Raw genomic sequence first — 25,358 nt, forward strand, 5'->3', positions numbered from 1 at the left:
GCCACAAATATTGGAGTAAAAACAAGGAGCAAGCATACAGATCTAAGATACCTAAACGTGAGACAATCTGTAAGAAGTAAGATGATTCAGCTAGAGTACTGTATGTCGGAGGACAATTTAGCTGATAATTTTACTAAAGCCCAAGGTGCCAGTAAGCACCAGGAGAGTTGTGAAAAATATGGGATAAGATTGTAAAGGTATTATATATTTATTTCACCCAAAAGGGGAGTATGTTAGGTATAACATTGATACCAAATATGGTTTGGGTGAATAAATATATAAAACTTAGATATCATGGTTTAAGTGCTTATCACTTTAAGCACAATGCAGCAGGCAATTAGCCGATTAAGGGTGCGGTTAGAAGTTACAATATAAGGAAGCATTAGAAGCTGGAAAGCTTACTGTGACTTACTGTCTGTCTGTCTCTGACTGTCTGTTACTGTAACTGTGTGCTGCTGCGACTAACTGTGATTACTGACTGTGAGTGCCTGTGACTGAACTGTTTTTTGTTTGTTACTGTTTGCTGAATATCCAGCGTTTGTTTCTCTGGAGAGTGAAACCGGAGGAGGAGGAGATATCTTTATCGGCTGATAAAGATATTGCAAGGACTCTTAACTTGAACTATACTAGTGAGTCTTACTGGATGGAAATACTGTGAATGACTTAATGGACTGAATGACAATGATTAAACTCTAACTGGATTAAAAACTATTTAAACTACAAACAGTGTTTGTGTTCAGTGTGTGTATACTCTGGGGCCCTTCCACTCTCGTTTGGCTTCTTGGTTTGACTACTGCTGCAATACTCTTCTAGGGGTTAATCCTCAAACCCTAACATTGTGCAACTTCCTCAAACAGCGAGATGCAAAGATGTCATCCAGGGCTGGTAGCTGGAGCCTGATGATATTCTGGGCAGTTTTAATTATTCTCTGTAGAGTATTTTTGTCCACTACAGAGCTGCTCCCATACCATGCAAGAATGCCATATGTCAGGACACTATCAATGGTGCTGTGGTAGTAGGACAGAAGTAAATGCTGAGATAGATTTATTTTCCTGAGCATTCTCAGAAAGTACAGCTCCTTCTGTGCCTTCTTCATAAGCATATTAGCATTCAAGTCCATGAGAAGTCCTTAGAGATATAAGTGCCCAGAAATTTAAAACTACCAACCCTCTCCACCTCCTCACCATTTATGTACAGTGGTAAATGTACATCTCTCTTCCTCCTGAAGTCAATTATAAGTTCTTTAGGGTTTTTTTGTGTTAAGTGTAAGATTATTTTCTTTACATCACAGTATCAGCCCTTGTACTTCCTTTCTATAAGCAGACTCATTGTTCTTATGAATGAGCTCCACACTGTCGTGTCCTCCACAAATTTAATAATTGCATTGGTATTATACAATGGGGTGCAGTCATGTGTGTACAAAGAATAAAAGAAGGGGTGACTTCCGATTTGTTCCTCATCGGAGTTGGAGCGGAATCCGCAATCGTGTACGGTTTTGCCCAAGCTCACTTGCAGGAGGGTCTCAATCAGGACCGGAGCCACCCTGTAGGGGGAAATTGCCTGGAGGGTCGACTCCTGTCAACTCCTGTCCCTGATGGGAAAATCCCTCTCAAAGGCAAGCTGCAGCAGTCATCCTAAAATGACCACTACGAAAACAAAGAACCTTCCGGGAAACTAAGTTTTGTGCTGGAGCAGAGAAGCAGTGAGTAGAGTGTGAACCAGGCAAATAATATCACTTTTGAGGTACCCCAGTATTAAAAATAAAGGGTTATTTTGGAGGAAAGTGTGTGGAAGAGGTGACCAGAGAAAGTGAGAAAGAAATTGGATTTTACAAAACTAGGTTTGGATTACTGTATCGGACTAATTTGGAGGAGAAATTTAAAGGAAAATACTTTAACACAACAAAGGTTTAGAAATTAAACTGGGTATATATTGAACTGTGGGCACTCAAAGGGAATAATTAAATTCTGGAACTGAGTGTGTTGAAAAGAAAAGAAATAATAGCTAATGATTGAAATTAGCGAACTTAATAAAAATATTATATTCAACAAAGAAAGTTAAAGATAAAAAGACTCAAGAGTGGCACCTGATGGTACAGGAAAACTTTTTTAAAAAGTACATTTTTTAAAAAAGCGTCTGGTCTTTTTGAGAGTTTGGATTTTGGAACTTAAAAGAAAATAAAAGGAACTTTATTATTGTCATAGAATCACACGGTAATTTGGGAAACAGTTGGGAAAGGGCCAATTAGAAGACCTGGAATAAAGACTCAAGAGTATGAATTGTTGAAAATAAACCCAAAAGATATTGGCTGAAATAATATACTGGGCTTTAGGATTGAATATATCCATCAAAGAAGAGTATTTTGGCTATTAAAGAAGAGGAAAGAAAAAGAAAAAAATGAGAAGATATAATGGAGGAGCTATTCATTGATATAAGACTGGACTTACAAGACACAAGATTGGATTTGCAAGATATAAGGGATATGACAAAAATTAAACTTGAAATGTGCAATTACATACTACAGAAATTAGAAATGGTGACTCAGCATACACAAGAACACAATAAACCAGAGGGGGACGAGTTCTATAAAGAAGAAGCAAACTTAGAAGGACAAAAAGAACAACAATTATTTAAGCAGGGGGGAAAGGGAATTAGAATTAAAAATTTGTGGTCTGATGGGATGATAAAAGGGAGAATGGTTTGGAAAATGGTTAAAGAGAGAGGGAAAAAGCAGAAAAAGGTAGGGCAAAATCAAAATCAAAAGAGGGACCGAGAAAAGTTTAATAATTGGAATGAGAAATGGAAGGGAATAAGAATGAGAAAAAAGGGAAATAAGAGAAAGGACCAGAAAACAACGAGGAATAGGAAACAAACAAGGATGAAAAGTAAGTACATTGTCCAAAGAGTGAGAGATAATGGGTGGGGAAAAAAAGGATAAGGAAGGAAATTCCACAAGATAATATGTTGTGATGTATAAGAATATTTTGAAAATAGTATTTTGTAATGTATAGATGATTTATAAGGTGTTAGAGAAATATATATATGTGTTTGTGTTTTATACTAGATAGGGAGATTGATATTAAAGTAGAATGAAGGTGGTTAGCTCAAATTATTAATTAGAGAGGACAATTATATTTACAGATAAGTATTGATAAAATAACAAATGTGACAGAAAAATAATAATATGAGAAATGACAAGAGAAAGGAGATGAGAATTTTGGATAACATTGTAAAATAAGATATGAGAATATACTAAGAAAAATGGAAGGAGATATAACAGGAATCGGAATTAAATAAATGAATATAGAGTTGAGATGAGAATTTTAGATAACATTGTAAAATAAGATATGAGAACATGAATTGAGATTGGATAAGATAAGCTTAATATTTAATAATAATTAGGATGAGGCAATATGAAATTGAACAAATAAAATGAATGGGTGACTATGGTCATGTTTTTATTGAGATGTGAAACCTAGAACCACACTACTTGCCAAATGAGAATTTTTTATTATAAAAATAAAATAAAAACTGTGAGAAAATGAATAATGGAATTACTAGGTATGTCTAATAGATACGGTGGTAGGAATTTGGAGAGAATTTTGAAAGGTTGAAAATAAACATTGAAGAATTATGAATTAATGTGAATATATGCAATGAGAGATGTATGATATATTGATGCCACACTGTTAATGTATTGTTGTTATATGTATATTGAAATTTAAAAAAATTTGGAAAAGAAAAGAATAAAAGAAGGGGCTTAGCACACAATCCTGGGGGGCTCCTGTGCTTAGCATCAGAGCAGAAGAATGGTGAGATCCCATCCTTACTGACTGGCGTATCTATCAGAAAATCCTTTATCCACAAACAAATTTTCTGATTTATACCCAAACTGGACATTTTAAGAAACAACCTGTTGGGTAGAATGGTGTTAAAGGCAGAGCTATAATCCACAAATAACAGCCTTGCATATGTTCCTGTTGTTCCAAATAATTCAATACAGTATGGACAACAATAGATGGAGCATAATCAGTTGATCTGTTACTCTTATATGCAAATTGGCATGAGTACAAAGTAGATGGAAGACTAGCCTTAATATAGTTCAACATCAGTCTCTCAAAACATTTCATGACAACAGATGTCTACTATTGACCTCACCCCTTTCCTAAGAGGCCTGTAGGGGGCGTGCATAAGCGCACCAATGTGCCTACCATCCCTGTCCTATTGTTTCTCTTATTCTTTTATTTTTCTTATATGTACCCATTTCATGTATTCACAACTATGTATACATTTATACTTATTATCTTGTAAACAATTGGCAAACAAATAAATAAATAAATAAATAAATAAATAAATAAATAAATAAATAAATAAATAAATAAATAAAAATGTTAAAGTTACTGATCTATAATTATTGAGAGATAGCACTACTGTATGCTTAGGGACTGGCACTTTAATGGATATCTTCAGGCAGGTAGGGATAGAGCACTGTGACAGGGAAAGATTGAAAATAACTGTGAACACTCCAGCTAACTCTGCAGTGCTGTCTCTAACAACTCATCCAAAGATTCCATCTGGCCCAGCTGCCTTCTGGGTGTTAATATTCTGGAAAGCGATTCTCGCATCACAAATCTGCAGTAGAAGTGGTTGTCTGTCAATGGTAGATGTTAGTAGTGTACTATCAGTGGTAGATACTGGAATGATGGTCGTTCCTGTTTCCACCTCAAAATGGCTGAAGAATTGATTTAGCTGCTCAGCCAAAGAATCACTACTGCTAGACAAACTATTTTTGTTGCTCTGCTCTATAATTTGTTGCAGACCTTGCCATACCCGATGAGAGTCTAAGCTCTCAAAATGATGTTCAATCCTCCGTCTGTACATAGTTTTAATGTCCCTGATGCCCTTTTTCAATTTAGCTCTTGCCTCTCTGTACTGTAGCACATCATTAGAATGGAAAGCAGCATTTATAGCTCTTAATAAAAGACACACTTCTCTATTTATCCAGGGCTTGTTGTTAAAAAACATCCGTACTTGTCTGGTGGTACTGACAACATCAATGCAGTGAGCAGCATAAGCGAGTCCTTCCCCAGAGCCTTGAACCCTTAAAGTGTCATTCCCTAGGGAATGAAGCCATTGTGATGGGAGTCTTGTAACATGATTATATAGCAATAAAGTTTTGTTTGAGACTCTTCCCAAGTAGCTCTGGTTGATTTCACCTGACAATGATAAAGGATTTTTTTTTCCTGAAGGGCATCTCATGAAAATGAAAAATACCATCTTAGTGTGACTGAACATATAATAACAGACATATATTTTCCCTCCTATTTAGTCCACATTACCGGGACAATCATTCTAAACTGTCATACTTGATTTAGGTAAATATAGTATAAGAAGTCCAACATATTTCCATATTTGTTTTCCCCTCTTAATTAATATCATTAATTTTGAATTTTAAAAAAATGTCATCATCCATATTTACTTGGAAACCAGCTCATAGCAATTCCAAAGATTTAACACAAGTTGATTAGGTGAAGATTTAAACCCCAAAACATTAATTAAACAGTTTAAAGGAGGAGCAAAACATTTATAATGATTTACTGAAGAGTATCAAGGGGAAATGAATAATTTCCATTAAGTGGGTCTCTGGTTGATAAAAGCTCCCCTTTTATTAAAGAAGGAAAATAACATGTTCCCAGTTCTCTTCAGGTCCTGAATAATTCCTTCATTAAGGTAAAATATGCTTCAAGTTGAACTCTGTTCCTAGGGATTTAACTGACACAGTTTGGCTGCCAATTAAAAATGACGTGTCTCAGATCTCCCTCTTTCTCAATTTCTCTCTCTTTGTCTCTGTCTTTCTCTCTGTCTCTCTTCATCTGTCCCTCTCATTCTTTTTGTTCAATATTTCTTTGACTTCCTAGTCCAGGGATGGCATCATTTCTGTTAGGTTACCAGGAAATTACATTTCATGTAGAGCAGCAAAAAGCTTCCCAAAGCAAGTTGTGTGGTGGCTACTCATACAATTCCCAGTGAATGATCCCGATCTCAATAGAAACAAATCTTATCATTTCAAAACTCCCTGAGATATTATTGTATTCATGCATAATAGTAGGCTCTGTCAAATAGATCTTAGACATTTACGATCCGTAAAGGGTCATAAGACAATCTAAGAAATGATAAATAACAATCTACTTAGTTTATAAGGTAAGGGAACTCTTCAAAATATATTGAGAACTTTGAAAGGATTGGTATGAGTTAGCAGTTTATAAGTTTCTATGTTATTGGTAACTTTGATTGAAGAGGATCCTGACTGCATTCTTTCCTAATGGAGAAAGGACATCTTACAAAGCTACTTAAAAACATACAGCATATTCATTCTGTGGAGGTTATAAAGGAATCTAGTATGTCACATCACCCCTTACTGTGCTTCCATCTGATTTTTTTTTTTTTTTGCTAAAACTCATCTATAGCCCTCCTACTGGTATTAGGCAGAAATTCCAGATAGCTATATGAATACCATTTAGACTTCTATACTGCTTCATAGTACCTTTCAGCCCTCTCTAAAGGGTTTACAGAGTCAGCATATTGCCCCCAATAATTTTGGATCCTCATTTTACCCACCATGGAAGGATGGAAGGCTGAGTCAACCTTGTGCCTGTGGGTATTTGAACTGCCAAATTGCAGGCAGCCAATATTCAGCCGAAGCAGCCTACAGTACTATACTCTAACCACTGCGCCATCAAGATTCTATTAATGCATTGATTTCTGTCTGGAAGATAAATTGTGTGTGAATCATTCCAACATTCAGGTTTCATAATTGCAATCCTGAGATAGGAGTTGATTCATTATCTAGGAAATATAGCACATTTTGATAATCCATTGATAATGTTTTGGTCCTGTTCTGAACTGATCAAAAGGTAGAATCCAGACAGTTGGATTGGAAATCAAGCATTCTCAGCTGATATTGAGTTATAGTGGATGTACAGATTGTTCTTCCTTTTCTCTATCTGTGTTTTGTATTTAAACTCATTGTCCAACAATTGCTCTGTAGGCAGAATGCCAAGATGCGTGCTGAGAACTTCACTTCAGAAACAGGGTTCGTTCTCTTAGGACTCACATCTCATCAAAATCAATGCATTGTGCTATTTGTGGTCTTCCTAACAATGTACTTGCTCACAGTTTTGGGTAACCTGCTAATTATCGTATTGGTACACATTGATGCTCAACTGCACACACCTATGTACTTCTTCCTCAGCCATCTTGCAAGCCTGGACATAGCGTATGTCACCAGCTCTGTGCCTCAGACTTTAGCCCACCTGTTGGCTGGAAAAGGAGTGCTTTCCTCAATAGGTTGCATCTTACAGGGAGGCACTGGTCTGAGTTTGGGCAGTACTGAATGCCTGCTCTTGGGCGTCATGGCTTATGATCGCTACTTGGCCATCTGCAACCCCTTGAGATATGCCTCTGCCATGAACAGAAAGTGCCAACATTTGCTTGCCATCTCCTGCTGGATCATAGGCTTCCTTGTCTCAATGGTCACTATAGTTTGCATCTTTCGTCATTCCTTCTGTGGTCCGAATCTCATTAACCATTTTTTCTGTGAGCTGCGTTTTTTGCTAGCTCTTGCATGTGATGATGTAAAGCACACCAGAGACATACTTAATGGTTTATCAGTTTTTGTAGTTCTGGTTCCCTTTTCGGTTATCTTGTTTTCCTATAGTTGCATCCTACATTCAATTTTTCAAATGCAGTCAGTTGAAGGACGTTATAAGGTTTTCTCCACCTGTGGCTCCCACCTTGCTGTGGTCACCTTGTTCTATGGTACCATCATGTCTATATACATAAGACCCCATTCAAGCTCATCTCCTGATAAGAACAAAAAGGTTGCAGTTCTGTATCTTGTGATCACTCCCCTGCTTAACCCCATCATTTACACTTTGCGGAATAAGGATATCCACAGGGCTGTGATCAAGGTGTTGAAAAGAAGGAACTTTGAAGAAAAACCATGAAGATTCTTATTTTGTTGAATTCATCTCTTTTGACTCAAAACCTATTCGTTAATGTCATTATCAATATGTCACTAAAATAGTTCAACTGTTTATTTCTGTGATGTTTCTGATGGGATGTGAAATTGGAGCTCTAACTTCTTCTATCAGTATCTCTGTGTTTCATCGAGTCTGCTGAAATGGAAATATTGAGATGGAAGGAGACTTTGATCTTCTCCTGTCCACTGTTAAAAGTAAGGAACCCAAAGTATACCTCACAGTGGCAATCCAGTTTGTGTTAATCAATCTATAATCAATCCCTCCAAGTCTTAATAGGAAGGGGAAGTCTTTGGAGGTTGGAAAGATGCTGCTGTGTTTCCATGGATTATTCTATTCTCTTCATAATTTTCAAAGAGCTTAACCTTTAGTGATGTCCCTTTTCAATCCATAACCTATAGAAGTCTATATTAAGGTGATATTTTTTTATCTGCATTATGTAGTCCACCTTCATCCTAACTTGATCAGTAGGGGGGAAGGAGTCCTTTGACTGACATAATGTGTACCCAAGAAAACAAAAATAATGTTATGTTGTATATTGTAAATATATGTATTATAAACTGCCAGTTACTTTATGCTAAGATAGGTGGTCAATACATTTAATAAAGTAAATAAATAAAATAATCATTTTTTTCTTTATGATTTTACTTTTATAATTAAAAATCAAAATATTTATTTTTATTTTTATTTATTTCCTTTTTAAAAGAATGCATGACTTTGACTAAATGTTTGAGAAAGACCACTGTATTTTAAATGATATTTATTGCATATGAAAACACACTTGCTAAAAGAATCTAACAGCAAGTTAAGATTTGAGCAACACTGGTACATCTGTGGTAAACATGTAAAATATTAGCCTATTATGTTTTGCAAAAAACTGTCATTTATTCCCAAATTGAATCAAATGCAACTTTTCTGGTACATCACATAAAATAATTTCTGTTTCTTTGTTTCCAATTACAAGAAGTTTGGCTAAGGAACAATTCTTGTATATAAATCTTTTGAATTTTTTTATGAATACTAAGATAAGAGATCAGAATGTTATTTGCATTTCCCAAGTTAATAATTTGATTGACAATATCGGTGTCTGTGAAGTTTGAAATATTTTATTATTATCATTATTATTATTGTTATTATTTATTAAAATATACATCAGCATCAGTACATGAACAGTGTGGCATCTTGGTATCATTCATTTTGGTACAAGTGGCAATAATAATATTAATAATATTTGTTACATTAGTCAAATTTATGTAAACCTAGAATTAAAGTACATGTTTGTTTAAAGTAGTTGTTCAATATTTCAATGTTCAATTTTAATACCAATCACAATATTATTTGAGCTTACATAGTAGTGCCATCTTTCAACCTCTAATCTTTCCCTCTAGTCATTGCTTTTATTCTATAATATAAAAAATATGTGTGCTAATATTCCCCCTATTTCTTATTTCTACTTCTATTCTGGCTTTTAGTCAAGCAACTGTTACTAATCCTAGTGTTTGTAGCCATGTTTATATTAAGATATAGTCCTTCATTATTTAATTATTCAATGTTCCAGTGCACCATTCTAGTGTCAATCTCCATATTGTTTAAATATACATAATAATACCATCTTTCAACCTCTTATCTTTCCATCTAGCTATTACTTTGTGTATTCTTGTATTCTTATTTCTACCTCTATTCTAGTTTTTAATCAGGTCATCATTATATTAGAAAGAATAAATAAATAAATAAATAAATATTTCCTTTCTATCTATCACCTCTTTGTCATTTTAATACTTCAATTCTTATTCATTTTTAGCTTGCCTCCCATACTCTTCTCTACAATTCGGTTTCTATCTACATCTGTGTTTTCACCGTTGAGTCTAAACATTTCTGCCATCTCTACCCCCCTATGCTGCCAGATCTTTACAGTAGATCTGCACAGTATCTACCCAAGCCCCTTTCAGAAGTATCTTTCCTGCTTATCCAATTCCATTTTTAAATTTCTTAAAATACTTTCCCCTTGGTTTATTTCATCAGTCATTATTATGTTTCTTGTCTTTTCCTTCTCATCTTCTTACTCTATTTGTTGGTTTGTCTGTTCTATCTTTTCCTCCATTTTTTCGGTTGTCTCCTCTCTTTCCTGGAATTTTTGGTCTTCATTCATTATCAGTTGCAGGGTACTTTCTATTTTCCCATTTATGCCATGCAATAGGTTCTGTATCTCCTGTGATTCTTTCTCATAGTATCCTTAATGCTTTGGAACATCAACACCATTTCTTTTGAAATTTCACTTATTTCCCCTGATGGAGCATCTTGTGTTATTTTAGTAAGTCCCGCTTTTACTCAATAGTCCAAAAACAATATATTCAAGCCTATTGTTGCTCCTCAGAAAGTATAATACTCATAGTTCTTTATATTTCAGGATTATTCAATCAGATCCATTTAGATAGTCCAGGAAGCATTTCAAAAGTCAGAAGTCAGTTTACTTTCCTTAAGAGTCTTCCTTATTCCCACAGTTGAGTCTCCAGTAATCATAAAGTAGATAATTATAGATCAGTAGGTATCACCACAGTCCTCCAGATGAGCATTGTTTATTTCTCTTATCAGAAACTTTCCCAGGCTTGGAAAGTTGGATATATTTTCCATTCATCAGTAGGTGATGCCCTCAACTTAGGTTTCAGCATTGTTGGAAATGTAACCAATTTTAATTCAATTTATAGAAGCAAAGTAAGTTATTCAAGTAGATAGTTCCAGCATTTTAAAATGCCTTTCCAAAACAACACCTACCCAGTTTGAAAGTCCAATTTTCTATGTTTTAAAAAGTTTTTAGCTTCTCTCTCCTTAGTTCCTTTCTTTGAGGTCTAGGATTTTTCTCTGTATAATTATTTGCCTCTTTAGCAAACAGTTATAAGAGTCTCTTTTTCTTGATTTTCTTTTTTTTTTCCTTTTAAAGTTAGGTTCTAAATAAAAAAGGAATCATCTCACCCAGCTCCAGTCACTGTCCATCTACACTGCTCCTGCACTTTCTTTATTGCCTCAGCTGTCCTAGCTTCATGGCAGCCATGATGGCTGCCTCTTGTCCTCATCATGGATGAAAGGGAAGAAGCCCTGAGTCAAGCAAAGGAGTTGCAGGTCTCTGCAACCTCTTTTCTTCACCACCCATACTGGGTGGATTTAGCTTCTTTCAAAGCCCTCCAATGGAGAGAACTCAGCATGGGGGTGTGGAGATTCATTCCTCACATTTGATCTCACTGCAACGTCAGCCAGAAGTCAAAAGTTTGAAGTTTTTTGAACTTCAAAATGTACAATTAAAAGTTCTCAAATAATAATGAAGAAATATTGTCCAGCTAGAATTTTTCTGCCCAATATGTTAAATAAAACTTGAATTCCATGACCCTTTGTAATACCTAGAAAAGCAACGCCTCTCACAGTTCAGTAACAGGGACTAACTACAATGCACCATGTAGAATGTTCCTCCAACCCCTTCTAACCAACCCTCTGAAGATTAGAATGTGTGGGAACAAGGAATAGTAGAACTCACAGCCATGTTCTTCCTATTTCTTAGAGATAGTTCTTTCTCCATGGCTCATTATTTATTATGGAACATCTAATATTTATTCCTCAAAGGTACTCTAGACATCTTGCCTTCCATAAGTGTGACTTCATCAAACTCTAATCATTGTGGTGGAATTTCCAGCTAGACAGGAGCGAGAAGTCAAGAGGGGCCCAAGTTTAGAGTTGTTGCACTGCAGTAAGCAGCACAAGCATGTCCTCCCCCAGAATCCTTGAACCCTTAATGTGTCAATCTCAAAGGAATGCAGCCATTGTGGTGGGAGTCTTGTTACATTATTTGTGGCAATAAAGTTTCTGTTTGAGACTCTTCACAAGTAGCTCTGGTTGCTTTCACCTGACAATCATGGAGAAATTTCTCCTGAAGGACATCTCATGAAAATGGAAGTGTGACTGAAAGTTTAGTAACAGGCATATATTTTCCCTCCTATTTAGTCCACATTACCGGGACAATCATTCTAAATTGTTATATTTGGTTTATGTAAATACGATATCAGAAGCCCAATGTAAGTCTATATCTGTATTCTTCCCTAATTCACTGAATTTCCAAACTCTTCATCATCCATACTTACTTGGAAACCAGTTCATAGCAACCTAAAAATTTAACACAAATTGATTAGATGAAGATTTATTTTCTTTACACCTCCTAACATCAATTATGTGGTTTAAAGAAAGAGCAAAACATTTATAATGATTTACTGATGAGGACCAAGGGGAGTAGAGTAATTTCCATTAAGTGAGCCTCTAGTTGATAAAAGCTTAAAGAAGGAAGATAACATGTTCCCACTTCTCTTCAGATCCTGAATAATTTCTTCATAAAGGTAAAGTATGTTTCAAGTTGAATTCAGCTCCTGTGGATTTAACTGATACTGTATTCTTGGAGATATATGTAAAACATCTTTTTTTTTAAAAAAATAGCATGGTCCCAGGCTATCAGTTCTTCATACAGACACCAAACTCAATTTCATGCTCATTTTTATATTCTATTCCATATCTTATTACCGTTTTATATTTTCTACATAGTGTTTCCCCTCTTTTAATTTTCTCAACTTTATTTTAATTATCTCATCTCAATCAAATCATTATATTTATACTTTTGTCTGTCCTGTTTCAATTTCATATTATCTTTTCTTATTAAACAATTTTCCCCTGTAGTTACCAATTGGAGTATGACACCTTTATATCTTTTAATTTTATCCATTCAAACTCTTATTTAAGCTTCAATGTATACCTTTAAGATTATAGCATTCAATATAATACATAACTTCCAATCGAATTCTGCTTGGTACATTCTTAAAATACACACTATATTCTTAAAAAGAAAAAATTATATATATATATGTAAATAAAGCACACATTCCATTCCAATTCAATTCTATCATTAATATTCATTAAAATCTTAACATCTTTAACATTTGTTTTCAATTAAATATCATACTTCCTTGGGAACACTTATAAACTTTCCATAGTTAATTCTTTTTTTTCATATTTCTCACTTATATTTTTTATAAATCATTACTAATAATTAAAAATGTTCCCATTTAATTCTTTCAATCATTTTAATTCATTTATTTATTACCAAACATTCAACTACATTACAGTAAATATTTTATCCATCATTTTAATCATATTTTCTAAAATTATTTCTGTTTATAATATAACAATGCTGTCTTATGTACCTTTGCAGAATCCCTTTTGCAATTAAATTTTCACCCATTATCTCTAAACAAGCTTATGGTTACAATCTTATATCTTTTCCCTGTTTCTCCATTTCTTGTTTCTGTCTTTTACAACTTCTTTTCCTTGCCTTCTTCCCCGTCTTCTTCTCCCTCCCCTTTTTACCCCCTCGTCTCTCTACTTCTAACTCTCTCGTCTGTAATCCCCTCTTCTGTTGCTTTCTAATATCATCCTTATCTTTCAAATTCTTCTTCTTATTTTTGGTTGTTTTTTCTAGTCTTAAACCTTTCGCTCTCTTTCACCCCTTTTCTTCCCCCGCTTAAAATTATTTGGTCATTAAAGATGGCTTCTTCTTTGTCCCAATCTTCTTGTTCTACAAGCGTTTCTTGTTGTTTCTCATAGTTCCAGATCTCCATTTCTAAGATTTGAAATACGAAGCCAAAAGAACCTCTCCTTCTTGTGCATCTTCTTTCCATTTTTAAATTCCATTTTCAGTTCTTCTAAGAGTGATACCATTTTAAAGAGTTTTAAACAACCACCCGGTTAATTTTAGTCATCCAGATGCAAAAACCCAAAATCAGCAAGTAATCTAAATAATCCAAGGCTGTTTCTTTCTGCTTCTTTTTTCCACTTTCTCTTCCTGGGGTTCTATTATTTTGTTACCAAGTTTCAATTAAAATGTATCTTTGAGGAATCTTGTTAAAATTTCACTGTAAATTCCTTTTAGTTACAGTTCCATTCCTTAGTTCCAGGCAGTCTCCTCCATTTTTCCAGATCCTGCCCTTTTATTCTTTTTTTTCTCCTTCCCTGCTTTTAAAAACTTTTAAATATCCAGAAATCTTTGTTATCCCTTTGACTTTTATTTTCAGCTTAGATGCCTATTAATGTCAAAGTGGATTTTTTTTCAATTTCTTGCTTAAGTCTCTTAGCTGTCAGTATAAGGAAGGGAAGAAAAAAACCCTAATCCTTTCCCTTTTCTCTCTCCTTCACAGCTTCAAAATCTTCTTAGGGAACAATGTTATTGTTTTTTAAGTTTCAATTCCAGGGTACCTTGTTTGTTGCTTTTGCTGTTTGACCCGGTCAACCAAAACTTTCTCTTCTTATCTTCCTCCTGCACATTCTTTTCTGGTCGAGTTCTTCTTTGTGGTGGCCATTTCTGACCACCACTACAACTGCCTTCGGGAAAGGGAGTAATGGCCAGCTGGGGCGGAGAGATGTGGCTCTCCTCAACCCTACAGGCAGTCTCCCTCTTCTTCACCACCTGTACGGTGTGGCTTAGCCCTGAAACCAGCCAGCTTGGGGTGCTCCAGCAGCGAGCACGGATTGAAGCCTCGCAGAGATGAGGTTTCGGTCTGTTGCCGAAGAAGCTCAAAATGGAAGCCCAACAGTCGTTGCACATCTTTAACCAACTGTGGAGGTTCCCATGCCTGCAACAATTTTATCTTTTCTGGGTCCATTTCCACCCCGGCAGGTCAAAAACGATGTCCCAAGAAGTCAATCATGGTTTGTGCAAACTGACACTTCTCACATTTAGCAAACAAGTGGTTATCACACAAACATTGCAACACCAGCCACACATGTTGACAGTGTTCCTGCAGGGAGTCTGAGTAAATTAAAATGTCATCTAAATAAATGACCACGAATTGATCCAACAAATCATGGAAAACATCGTGCATGAAATGCATGAACACAGCAAGGGCATTGGTTAATCCAAAAGGCATCACGATATAGTCAAAATGTCCGTACCTCATCCAGAAAGCTGTTTTCCACTCGTCCCCTGCACGAATGCAAACCAGATTGTAGGCCCCATGCAAATCCAACTTTGTAAAGATCTTAGCTTGACGAAGCTGCTCAATCAGTTCAGGGATGAGGGGAAGCGGGTACCGATTCCTCACTGTGATTGCATTCAACTTGCGGTAATCACAACACAAACATTGCTCCCCCAATTTCTTTTTTACAAAAACCACTGGTGCAGCCAATGGGGAGGTAGAAGACCAGATAAACCCTTTCTGGAGGTTTTTGTCAATAAAATCCTGCAATGCGGCCAACTCCGATTCCGACAGGGAATATATCTGACTCACCGGCAATTTTGCATCGGGCAACAAGTCAATTGGACAGTCATATGCCTAATACGGAGGCAACTGATCTGCCTCCTTCTCCCCAAACACATCAGCAAAGTCCACCAGCTCTGCAGGTAGATCCAGGTCCATGGGCGTAGCTACACTCCCTGCAAAGGAGCGCAAGCAATGGTTGGCACACTTCCTATCAAGGAACTGCACAGCTCCAGACAACCAGACAATCTGTGGATCATGGGCCTATAACCACTCCAAACCCAGCACCACCAGAAAATGAGGCACTGCGGTAACATAGAACATGGTTTCCTCCACATGCTGCCCAATACACATGCAAAGGGGTTTGGTTACAGCAACCACAGGTCATGAACAAAGGGGCCGACCATCAGTCATCTCTACCATTACTGGCAAGGAAACCTGTTGCTGAGGAATGAACCACTGTTCTACAAAATGAGCATCCATGAATTTGGCCGTGGCCCCTAAGTCGACCAAGGCTTGGATCTCCACCACTCTCACACCAGGCACGAACACACTTGCTGTCAGCACAAGATGCTTCACCAATAACAATTGTGGTGGAGATGTCAAAGGTAGAGAGGATGGCAAGGTTGGTAAAGATGGCGGGCCTAAGGACTTTACACCCCAACCTACAGACCCCCATAGGCCAAGCGATACTCGTTTCCCACCATCGCACGTGTCGCTGCTGTGGATGTCTTAACAGGACACTTGGTGGCAAAATGGCCTCGATTGCCACAATAGAGGCATAAACCATCATGACGACATCTATTCTTTTATTTATTTATTTATTTATTTATTTATTTATTTATTTATTTATTTATTTATTTATTTATTTATTTATTTGATTTGCCAATTGTTTACAAGATAATAAGTATAAGTGTATACATAGTTGTGAATACATGAAATGGGTACATATAAGAAAAATAAAAGAAGAATAAGAGAAACAATAGGACAGGGACGCTTATGCACGCCCCCTTTTCTACTTGAGTCTTTCCCCTTTCCCCCTTTTCTACTTGAGTCAGGTGAGGGCAGCCAGCTCCCAACTGCATGGGTTCCTCCAAAAGCACTTCCACCCAGTGCGCCATCAAAAATTGGGCAGTGAAGGTTGGGGGGAGCAGATTTTTCTCTTTTTGCTTCATGTGAGTTTTCTGTATTTCCAAAAAACTTGTTTCCAAATCATAATGAATATACAGTAAAAGCAATATTAATGCAAAAAAAAATCTGAAGAAACTTTTCCTTCCCCTCCCTCCCTTCCCTTTTGAAGTTACAACTAGATTGTGGATCATTATCATGCTATCAGTAAACAACAGATATCTGAAACTCTTGGTACGATGCTTGCATAAATATAAACAGTAAACATTGGTTTTTTTTATTCCAGGTAGTGATTTCTCCATTGTACTGAGCAATTTGACTAGTATTATTTCAACTACACCTCATAACCCAAAGGGAACACTCGTCCTCATTCTGACAGCATCAATAATCTCCTATAACCCTTGTCATTTTCTAAAATGTGTAAACCTTTTCTACAAGACCAATGGTGTATTTGATCAGCAACATGAATAAATTTCCTTATTTATGATTTAGGGTTTCTTTCTTATAATTATTGCAATTATTCATTTAAGCAGAATAACTTCCAAGTTATTCTGAGTTATATCCCGCATGAATTCTTAGACCCACTAGAATGGAAACACAACATGAGAAAAGCAAAAGTATTTGAAAAAAAATACAATGCCATTAATATTCCCTGGAGTATTCTAAATTGGGAATAAGCTAGAAAGGATTCTGTGAGTTTCACCACCTGACTGTTTTTAGTTCACATTGGCTTTTATGTAAACTGACTGATGGACAATGCTGGCATGCTAAAAATGGTTTAAAGATGAACTGTTTCATCCAGAATGGTGGTGTTTGAGGCATTGGTTTTAGTGCTTTTGTCCCAAATTGTATGCAAGATTCCCACTGCTAAATGCAGGATTGGTGAGCCTCTACATAAGCAATACCAACCAGGAGAACTAACCATTGTAGATATTTTATCTAAGATCTACATATTATGTTCCATGATAGACTTCAGTGAAGCACCTTCCAGTCACCTCTTTGATGACATTCTGTAAGTTTATTTCAAACATACATACCAACAAATATATCTATCAGCACCAAGCCAGCCTTGTCTGATCCGGAAATCTAAGCAGGATCTAGCTTGGTTTGGGGCAACCTGAGGATTTTGTGGCTATTGACTAGGTTGAGGACCAAAACATAAATCAAAATTGTAGAAGAAGACAAAGGTAAGTAATTCATGTAACATTCTGAAAAAACTTGCATGCATGCAATCACAAAAAGTTAAGCTCAATTTCAGATTCTGTATGGTTCATATGTACTACATAATTTGTATTTGCAGGCCTGTCTTTGTTTCTTGTTAATTATATTCCATTAAAAAGTATTAAGTCATTGTTGTGTATTATCCAGTCTTTGTTGAATGATGTCCTATGCATTTAAAAATGCTTGTGTTCTCTTTCTACTGCTTTCTATGAATAATTAAATAGGCAGTAAATTTTAAATGCCTATAGGTCTTAAGTATTTTATTAGCACAAATGCTAACATTTCTTTAGAAAACAACATGTCTATAGAAAAAGTAAGGCAAGATCCTTCTCTCAAGTGTGGGGTAATAAGATGTAGAGCAGAGGTGGTATTCAGCAGGTTCTGGCCAGTTCTGGAGAACCGGTAGCGGAAATTTTGAGTAGTTCGGAGAACCAGTAGCAGAAATTTTGAGTAGTTTGGAATACCACCTCTGACTGGCCACATCCCCATCTCTTCTCTGCCTCTCAAGTCCCAGCTGATCAGCTGGGTCTTCTTTTGTTGCCCTGCACAGGAGAATGGAGCTGGAAAGCAGGTTATTGGGGTGGGGAGGGAGGTTTTTGCAGTAATCTTCTGCCAGGAGTGGGGAGGGAATGGGGTTTTTTCAGTATTCTTCCTCTGCCATGCCCACCAAGCCACACCCACTAAGCCATGCCCACAGAACCAGTAGTAAAAATATTTGAATCCCACCACTGATGTAGAGTAATGTAAAGTTCAATGTAGAGAAAAGTAAAGTCTTACACTTAGGCAAGAAAAACCAAAAGTACAAATATAGACTGGGTGAAACCAGGCTTAATAGCAGTAACTGTGAGAGGGATATTGGAGTCTTATTGGGCAACCAGCTAAATATGAGCCACCAGTGTGCAGCGACAGCCAAAAAAATCAATGCAATCTTAAATTGCATTAACAGAGGGATACAATCAAGATCAAGGGAGGTACTAATATCACTCTATAAAGCCTTAGTAAGACCACACCTAGAATACTGCATCCAGATTTGGTTACCACACTATAAAAAAGATTCTGAGGCTCTAGAAAAAGTGCAGAGAAGAACAACCAGAATTATTAGGGGACTGGGGACTAAAACATATGAAGAACAGTTACAGGAACTGGGCATGGCTAGTCTAGTGAAGAGAAGGAACTGGAGAAACATGATAGCGGTCTTCCAATATTTGAGGGGCTGCCACAGAGAGGAAGGGCTCAAGCTATTTTCCAAGGCACCCAAAGGTGAGATAAGGAATAATGGATGGAAACTGATCAAGGAGAGATTCAACCTAGAAATAAGGAGAACTTTTCTGACAGTGAGAATAATCAACCAATGGAACAGTTTGCCTTTGGAAGTTGTGGGAATTCATCACTGGAGGTTTTCAAGAAGATATTGGACTTCCATTTGTCAGAAATGGGGTAGAATCTCCTGCTTGGGTGGAGTGTTGGACTAGATTACCTACAAGATCGCTTCCAACTCTGTTAATCTGTTAGTAAGATACTATGCTAAAATATCTGAACCTGGACTATAAAGGGATGCTAAACTCCATGTATCTGGTTCTGATATTGAACTAAAGAGAGAGCTGGGTTGAGTAAGATGATCATTTTATTCAACCAAGTTTTCTGAAGAAGGCTTAGAACTTTTACTGACAAAAAGCAGTGATGAAAATCCTCCTCTTGATTCTCAATTTCTGATTTTATTTCCATAATAAGATTTTTCTCCTAATAATGTTCTTACCTGCAAAAATCATGTCATATGTATAATGAAGAATCTATTAGGCCATATCTTAGAGGAATGATATTACTATCATTAGTAATAATAATAAAAAGAAATTTGCAATGTTATCTGAAATTGATTTCCATAATCAGAAGGGAATAGCGTTAAAGATAAACACTGATTTCTTTCTAATGTGGGACAGATACTTGCTACTAACTATTAGATACATATGGTCAATTTGGCACCAAATAAAATTTCCATGTTAACCCAATAGATTTCCAAGATAAGTAGTGTCTCTATATATGCTTCAAAGTTTATAAATAACTTTTAAATGAGAACCAGAATCCTTTTTCCTTATGTTAATGTTTATTTTTTAAAAAACAACAACAACAGTACAAATAGATCACAATTACTTTTTGAACAGGATGATATTAATACAGATACCAACTTATATATAATGTAAGTCAAAATTCAATTTGTATGAGGCTAGTATAGGCATATTTGCGGTTTTAGATATCAATTGTGTTTGCAAAATGGAGAAGAGGAAATTTCCATTAGTGGAAAGCTCAAAAAAGAAGAGGATCATTTTGAGGAACTACAGTGGAGATAGCAGAGTTTATGAGTTTATCCTTCAACTTGCCTTTTGTTCACTTCATTTTAAATATATACGAGTTCTATATATTCAAAAGATAGATAGGAATAATGTTTAGAATATTTTTCTTTTTATTTTGTTTTCTATAACTATCCTCACTTGGTTAAAAATACATTTAAGTTGTAAATGTCTTTTAATCTGTTACTATAATCGTTTCAATTTCAGTCCAGGTATTTATTTTTCTATGACTACAACAAACTTGAATTACTGTAATAGTTCATTAATGATATATAAAAATTCTGCTTAAAATTCTTCACTACCTATTTCAATGAAACTGGAACTAATTACCATATTTTCCATGGAAATATCATTTCAAATAATGCAAATGTAAATATAGTGACCACAGACTTCAATAGTTAGAATTGCAGAAAAAAACCCACACAATTGCTACCAGCCTGCCTTCCACTGAGGACCTAAAAACTGCACACGCCAGAAACAGAGCCATGGAAGTATCTATAGACCACTCGCATTCTGGACATAAACTGTTTCAACTTCTTCCCTAAAAATGATGCTATAGGGTACTGCATCCCAAAACACCTAGACACAAGGATAGTCCCGCCCCCATGCCATCACTCTGCTAAACAATTAATTTCCACAACATTGTCAAACTACCTAGGAGATCTGTGTTATTATTATCATTCTCATCGTTCCTATTACCTATTTCCTTATCTTATGACTATAGCTTTGTTGCTTGAATCTTATGATTTATATTGTTTTATTTTGTATCCTAGTATGATTTATGTAGATTGCTTATTTATATCCTATGATTATCACTAAGTGTTGTATCTTATAATTTATGATGAATGTGTTTTATGGTGATTATTATTTATTACTTGTTGCTTGTATGTACACTGAGAGCTTATGCACCAGAAACAAATTCCTTGTGTGTCCAATCACACTTGATCAATATTCTATTCTATTCTATTCTATTCTATTCTATTCTATTCTATTCTATTCTATTCTATTCTATTGATATATTAACCATTTCAGGGGATTAATTAATCTCACTAATTGAGACCTTCATGAATATGCCAAATGTTTTATTTCAAACTACAAATGCTGAAAAATAATATGCACTACTCTTTTTAGAGTCATCACATGAATCTATCAGCAATTTCTGTCTTTACAATTTGCAGTCAAGGAAATAAATGAAAATCCTGAGATCTTATCTAACCATACCTTGGGCTTCCATCTCTACAATGGCTATTTTAGTCCAAGTTGGACATATCGCGCCTCATTGGAACTGTTTTCTACTCAGGACAATTTCATTATCTGTTTTGAGAATTTTTGGACATCCCAACGTTACGAATGACCGAATACAGTGATTAATAACATTTTTTGTAGCCTCTCCTCTTTGCAATGTTGCTATAATAAACCCTGAATAAGTATCTACTGATACATGAATGTATTTCCAGGGAGCAAAGGGAGGATAATGAGTGACATCCATTTGCCACGTATCACAGGCTTGAGTACCCCTAGGATTAACACCTTCAGGGATACCTTTGGCCTGCAGGCTACATGTTGGACATTGTTGAATTATTGCTGTGGCTTCTTGATATGTAATTCCAAATTGTCGCACTAAGGCTTTCCTGTTTTGATGAAAATAATCATGACTCTCCCCAGGTGAAAGCTGTTGGAGAAGGGGAGAGGAGGCCATAATTTTACAAGCCTCGTCTGCCATATGATTGCCTTCTGCTAGGAATCAAGGCAATTGCTGATGACTTCTGATATGGGCTACAAATAAAGGTTTCCCTTGTTTTTTCAGCAGTGTCTGAAGCTGCAAAAAAAGTGTCATGAGAGAGGGAGGGGTAACAGGAGAAATATATGCATCGAAAATATGAGCAACCATCTGAGTAACATACATGCTATCAGATATTACATTTAAAGGTTGTTGTGAAAAAAGAGACAACGCCAATAGGAAAGCAGCTAATTCAGCTTGTTGTGCTGATGATTGTGAAGTAGTTAAACATTTATGCCATTGAGCATCTTCATACCATGTACATGCTCCAATATTTTTTGAACCATCAGTAAAGACAGTTAAGCCTTCCTTCAATGGCTGTTGGACAAAAGGTGATTGTAAAACAAAAGGAACTGTCCTCAACACCTGCAGTCGTGAATCAGAGGGAAGGTGGCACGACACTTGGCCACACCAATCTTCCAACGCGTCCTGCAGTGTTGTGGAAGTCTGAAAAAGAGGTTCCCATTGAGTGATCTTAAAAGGAATATACAATGTAAAAATATCCATTCCCATCAGAGCTTTGGTTCTCTTATGCCCTTTTTCTATAAGAGAAGCCATTTGTGCTGCTCTAGTAAAAATAGATGTTTTTGGAGTGTGTGGTAGGTGTAGCCATTCCAAGATATGAAGATTTTTTGTATTAGATATTTGAACAATTATTGCAGTCAGTAGTTGATGAGTAGAAAGGATAGCAAGAGAAGGTGGTGTGTCTGTGAGTGCACGGTTTACCCATTGGGTTGCTAGGGCTGTGTTTACTTGTTTTAAAGCTTCTAGATGCTGATCTGAAAGATAGACCTTATCTGCAGGATTTTTCAATCCTACTAGTGCTTGAAAGAGTGGTGATAGCATCTGTGTGGTTAAAGCAAGATATGGTCTAGCCCAGTTAATAACCCCCAAGCACTGCTGTAATTGAACCAGCGTTGTTGGCTGTGGAAGTGTGAGTGAAGGAATGTGTGGAGATGCTGTAGAAGCTAAAACCTTGTGACCTAAATATTGCATTGGGTAGTGAGACTGGATTTTTTCAGGTGCTATATGTAACCCTGCTTTTGCTAATGTGGTCAAGAGGATCGGGAAAGTTTTTTGAACCGTCCCCTTTGGCCCATCAGCAGCAATTAAGATATCATCCATGTAATGATATACAAGAAAACTTGGAAATTGAGATCTATAAGGCCGCAGAGCCTCATTGACAAAAAATTGACACATAGTTGGTGAATTTAGCATACCTTGTGGAAGAACTTTCCATTGATACCTAGATGTGGGTTTAGAGTTGTTAAGCTCTGGCACTGTGAATGCAAAGATGATCCTATCTTTTTGTGCTAGAGGTATGGAAAAGAAACAGTCCTTTAAATCTATTATTATGAGATCAAATCCAGCTGGGATCAAATTAGGATTAGGCAGACCACACTGCAGTGGTCCCATGGGTTGAATAATTAAATTTATGGCTCTGAGATCATTAAGGAGACGCCATTTGCCAGATTTCTTTTTAATTACAAAAACTGGGGTGTTGTAAGGACTGGTGGATGGTTCAATATGTCCTTCTATTAACTGTTGATGGACAAGAAGATGTAAAGCCTCCAATTTTTCTTTGGTGAGAGACCATTGATCCACCCAAACAGGAATAGAGGTTTTAAGAGTAAGAGATAAAGGAGAAATAGACATTTGGATAGAAAAACTATGGTATCTGAATATAAGCCTGAAATTGAGAAAGTAAATCACGTCCCCAGAGATTGCAATGTAGAGGAAGAATATAGGGTTTAAGATAAGCAGTTAAGGTAGAATGCTCAGTAGAAGCAGAAAGCCAATGAGAGCTGACCTTAGCAGCTTGAGCCCCACCTACGCCCTGCACTGAAGAAGCTTCTGTGAGAGACCAAGAAGAGGGCCATTCAGAGGAACGAATAACAGAAACATCTGCACCGGTGTCTATCAGACCTTCAAAAATGCGACCATTGAGTATAACAGAAAGAGTTGGTTTTGAAGCTTGAACAGGCTGCTGTAATGCAAACAAAGAAAGAGGTTCAAAAAGAGGTAAAATTATAAGCGTAGCCACTACTGTCCCCTTTTTTAAAGAAAAGCAACGATCTCCTATTGCAGCCAAAGCAAGATTATTAAGAGCAGAAGAATCATATAAGTAAGGAGCTGCAACCACACCCTCTATTGTAAGAGAAGAATTGGGAATAAGCAAGGCAGGTGTGGAAGGAGGAAGAGGTTTGAGAAGCGTTGTAGTTAAAGGAAGAGTAAAAACAGCACCAGGATCATCATACACAAGATCCTCTAACAATACCACAGGAAATGTTGTGACGGGTAATTCAGCCTTTGTGGCGGGGCTAGCTGAAGACCCCTCAATTAGTTTCCCGAAGGCTGAGAAGGAGAAGGATTAGAACGACATTGTGAAGCCCAATGATAGCCTTTCCTGCAGCGAGGACAGATAGTTTTTGGCTTAGATGAGGAAGGTGGACCTCTGGTTTGGCCACGAAGAACAGCTCCACCTCCTGGCATACGACATTGATTTTTAAAATGTCCAGGCTTGCCACAGTTAAAACAATTGCCATTGCGTGTTACAGCAAAAGCATCAGGAGGAGAAGTAGAAGCAGAATTAGAATTTGGTAATGAAGCAGTGATTGCAGTAGCAAGCATATCCATTTTATGAGTAGTTGTTCCTACAATTCTACAGAGTTGTAAAAACTCAGCCAATGTCACTCCTGGCTTATTAGCGACTGGCTGTAGAATTTTTGACAATCCTGATTTGCATTAGAAAAAGCCAATTTTATAAGTAATTCTTGTCTGGCAACAGAATTATCTATCTGTCTATCTAGGGCTGTCTGAAGCCGACTGATGAATGAAGCATATGGCTCATCAGGACCTTGCATAATTTTTAAAAATGCTTGAGTGGACTGCGAATCTGAATCATCCACTCGCTTTAAAGCATTCATAGCACACATATGAATAATGGCAAAACTGCGACGGGGAGAATTTTGTTGTTGTGCTAGAGTGGAGGATTGACCTTTCCCCAGTAAATGATCTACAGTTACTCCAGCAGGCAAACCCCTACGAATTTCAGCCTCAATACCTTTTTCATATTCAGATTGCCACACAACATATTGCGCTGGAGTCATAAGCATAGAAAAAAGCATTTTCCAATCATACAATAACATAACTGTATTAGCTGTAACCAAAGAATCAAGTATTCCCCTAGTAAAAGGAGAATGTAATCCATAAGTTGTAACTGCATCTTTTATATTTTTTAAAACTTTAAACTCAATGTTGCTATGAACATTGCCTCCTGCTGCTCCAGGGATGATAGTCATAGGATAAGCAGAAGGATCTTCTGTTTCTAAAGACAGAGGTGATGACAGAAGATTAGTTATAATTCCTCCCACAGGTTTCATAGGGGAAGAGTCAGGAAGAGAAGAAGGAGAGGAAGGAGGAGGGGAAGAAATGTCAGGATAAGGAGGTGGTAAAGAAGAAATTGTATCAAGATGAGCCGCAAGAGGCTTAGAAGTTTTTGAATGAGAAGAAGGGGAATCAGAGGAAACAGGAGAAAAAGATGTTTCAGGAAGACTAGAAG

The 25,358-nt window shown here is 36.5% G+C and overlaps 2 protein-coding genes across 2 annotated transcripts in view; both read left to right on the top strand.

Moving 5' to 3' along the window:
* The window catches only part of LOC148129247 (vomeronasal type-2 receptor 26-like), a 723,059-nt gene that overhangs the window by 382,484 nt on the left and 315,217 nt on the right, over positions 1-25,358 (top strand). The gene's annotated exons all lie outside the window — the stretch shown is intronic.
* LOC113429209 (olfactory receptor 5P76-like) lies at positions 7,062-8,006 on the top strand. Its single transcript, XM_026691727.1, has one exon. It carries the CDS (start codon positions 7,062-7,064, stop codon positions 8,004-8,006), a length of 945 nt encoding a protein of 314 aa, XP_026547512.1.

Source organism: Notechis scutatus, chromosome Z (genome assembly GCF_049901735.1).
Source record: "Notechis scutatus isolate UNSWTSFEM ecotype Mainland chromosome Z, rNotScu1.2, whole genome shotgun sequence".
Taxonomy (NCBI): Eukaryota; Metazoa; Chordata; class Lepidosauria; order Squamata; family Elapidae; genus Notechis; species Notechis scutatus.